A 2,510-nucleotide genomic window follows, 5' to 3' on the forward strand; every position below is an offset into this window, starting at 1 on the left:
CACTATGCAAGAAAGAGACTTGGGGGTCATCATTGACCACAAGATGAACATGAGCCTGCAATGCGATGCGGCAGCTAGTAAAGTGACCAAAACGCTGGCTTGCATCCATAGATGCTTCTCAAGCAAATCCCGGGACGTCATTCTCCCCTTGTACTCGGCCTTGGTGAGTCCGCAGCTGGAGTACTGCATCCAGTTTTGGGCTCCACAATTCAAAAAGGATGTGGGGAAGCTTGAGAGAGTCCAGAGAAGAGCCACGCACATTATCAGAGTCAGGAAAAGAGACCTTACGACAACAGGCTGAGAGCCATGGGGCTCTTTAGCCTGGAAAAGCGCAGGCTCAGGGGTGATCTGATGGCCACCTATAAGTTTATCAGGGGTGACCACCAGTATCTGGGGGAACGTTTGGTCACTAGAGCGCCCCCAAGGGATGATGAGGTCGAACGGTTATAAACTACTGCGAGACTGTTTCAGGCTGGACATAAGGAAGAATTTCTTTACTGTCCGAGCCCCCAAGGTCTGGAACAGCCTGCCATCAGAGGTGGTTCAAGCACCTGCATTGAACACCTTCAAGAGTAAATTGGATGCTTATCTTGCTGGGATCCTATGACCCCAGCTGACTTCCTGCCCTTTGGGCAGGGGGCTGGACTCGATGATCTTCCGAAGTCCCTTCCAGCCCTAATGTCTATGAAATCTATTAAATAATACAAGTCAGTTGGCTCTACAATTTTTATTTAACGTATATGTAATTTTCAGGTCTTTTATTATTGGCCACCAGAGGGTACTATTACTGCAAACACAAAAAAATCCTACTAAGACTTTCAAAGGAAATGCTAATACACAGTCTGTTAGGACTTGAGTTTTGTTCAGTCAGTTTATATTCATACTGAATGCCTTACAAAAAAGGGCTGAGACTGACTGGAGTCACAGTTATGCTCTTTAGTACATGCACAGATCAATTATCCTTGTATTTGCAATGTATATACACATGGACCTGGTTTGATGATGACATAGTACATGAGTTCTTGGAGAGTTTGAACAGTGCACACCCTGATTCAACTAGTCAATGAGAATTGCAGCTGAAGTTACAAAAGGTGTTTGGCATTTTGTTACATCAGTAATATCTATTGCTTTATCGCTAGCTTGTCATTCTCTCTGCTCCATTCTTCACTCTTGCTCACTCAGCATATGAATCCATCTGGAATCAGGGAAAAAGCCATTGTCTGGCCAAGTATAAGGAATCAGTGATCACACAAGAAAGAAAAACAGTGACCCATGGTGTGCTGACACAGTTCTTGTTACTTGATGCTATAAAAGAATCAAACAGGAAGATCTTTAGAGTTTCATTGACAGGGCAGAGTTCTGTTGCATTTCATTTCTGGCAGCCCTTGCTTAGGACAACCATTTCCTTATAAAATATTTTTAATGCATAAATGAAAAAAAAAATGGGGTAATCACATCCAGAAAACCTTTTGCCCAGAATCAAATGCATGTAGTCCAAATTTTCCATTTCCTCAGTTTTGGTTATTTTAAAATGTAGCATACAGCATATACAATGCATAACTCAGATTAAATTTGCCTGTTTCAAAGATGTATCACAGAGACCTCTGTACAAAATCATGTCTATCTCCTTTACATCCCAGTGGAGTTAATAAACTCCACCTTCTGTGCAGGATTCTAGCTTGGCTAAGATATCCCTTTTCACCTCTGATAAAGCCATATTAAAGTAAATATATCCCAAATCCTACTTATTCAATTGTACTAACATTCTGGAATGCATTCTATTTGCGTATGAGTCTTAACCCAGAGATGTCAAAGCATGTCTTCTTTAGTTACAATGGAAATCAAAATCAGCCTCACCAGTGGAGGTAACCTTAACTCAGGGCTATCCAGCTTCTGGGAACCAGAGGCCACATACCGCACGGGCCACATGCCATTTGGGCTGCATGCCACATAGCCCCCCAGGATACCTGCCTCTAGATCAGGGGTAGGCAATTATTTCAGGCAGATGGCCGCTTACCCAGTTTTGGCAAGCTGTCAAGGACTGCATGGGTAGCCCTGTCCCTTGACAGGTGCCCCGCCCCCTGGTCACCATCTTGGGACCAACATCCCAATGTCTTGGGACCAATGTCTCAGGGCCAGCACTGGTGGGGCCCAGAGTGGGGCTGGGCTGGCAGGGGTCTGTGGAGCTGGGCTGGGCTGCACTGGCAGGGAGAGTGGGGAGCTGGCCTGGCTCCATAGAGCCCCTGCTGGCTGGGACCCTGTACTCCTGCCGCCCTGCTCTGGGCCCCGGTGGTGCTGGCCCCGGGACACCAGTGTGGGCCCCATTCACCTGCTCACTCCCAGTGCCCCTCCAGCCCCGCGGTACAGGTGGGAGGCAGCTTGCAGCCCTGACCCCCTGCTCGCCGGCAGGTAATGAGCTGGTGCTGTGTGTGGGGAAAAGCAGCCCCTCCCCCACCCTATGGCCGGTGCTCCCTGCTGCAGCCACTTGCAGCCTCCCCCGTGGAGGGAAC

The 2,510-nt window shown here is 47.6% G+C and overlaps 1 protein-coding gene across 2 annotated transcripts in view; it reads right to left on the reverse strand.

The window, feature by feature from the left end:
• Positions 1-719: 719 nt before the first annotated feature.
• Positions 720-2,510, reverse strand: part of ART4 (ADP-ribosyltransferase 4 (Dombrock blood group)) — a 5,134-nt gene continuing 3,343 nt past the window's right edge. For both annotated transcript variants that reach the window (XM_006024228.2, XM_025204837.1), the window contains exon 3: positions 720-1,305. In XM_006024228.2, the coding sequence (XP_006024290.1) occupies positions 1,202-1,305 (104 nt within the window). In that variant the 3' untranslated portion in view covers positions 720-1,201. The remainder of the gene's footprint in view (positions 1,306-2,510) is intronic.

This window comes from Alligator sinensis, unplaced genomic scaffold, assembly GCF_000455745.1.
Source record: "Alligator sinensis unplaced genomic scaffold, ASM45574v1 scaffold166_1, whole genome shotgun sequence".
NCBI lineage: Eukaryota > Metazoa > Chordata > Crocodylia > Alligatoridae > Alligator > Alligator sinensis.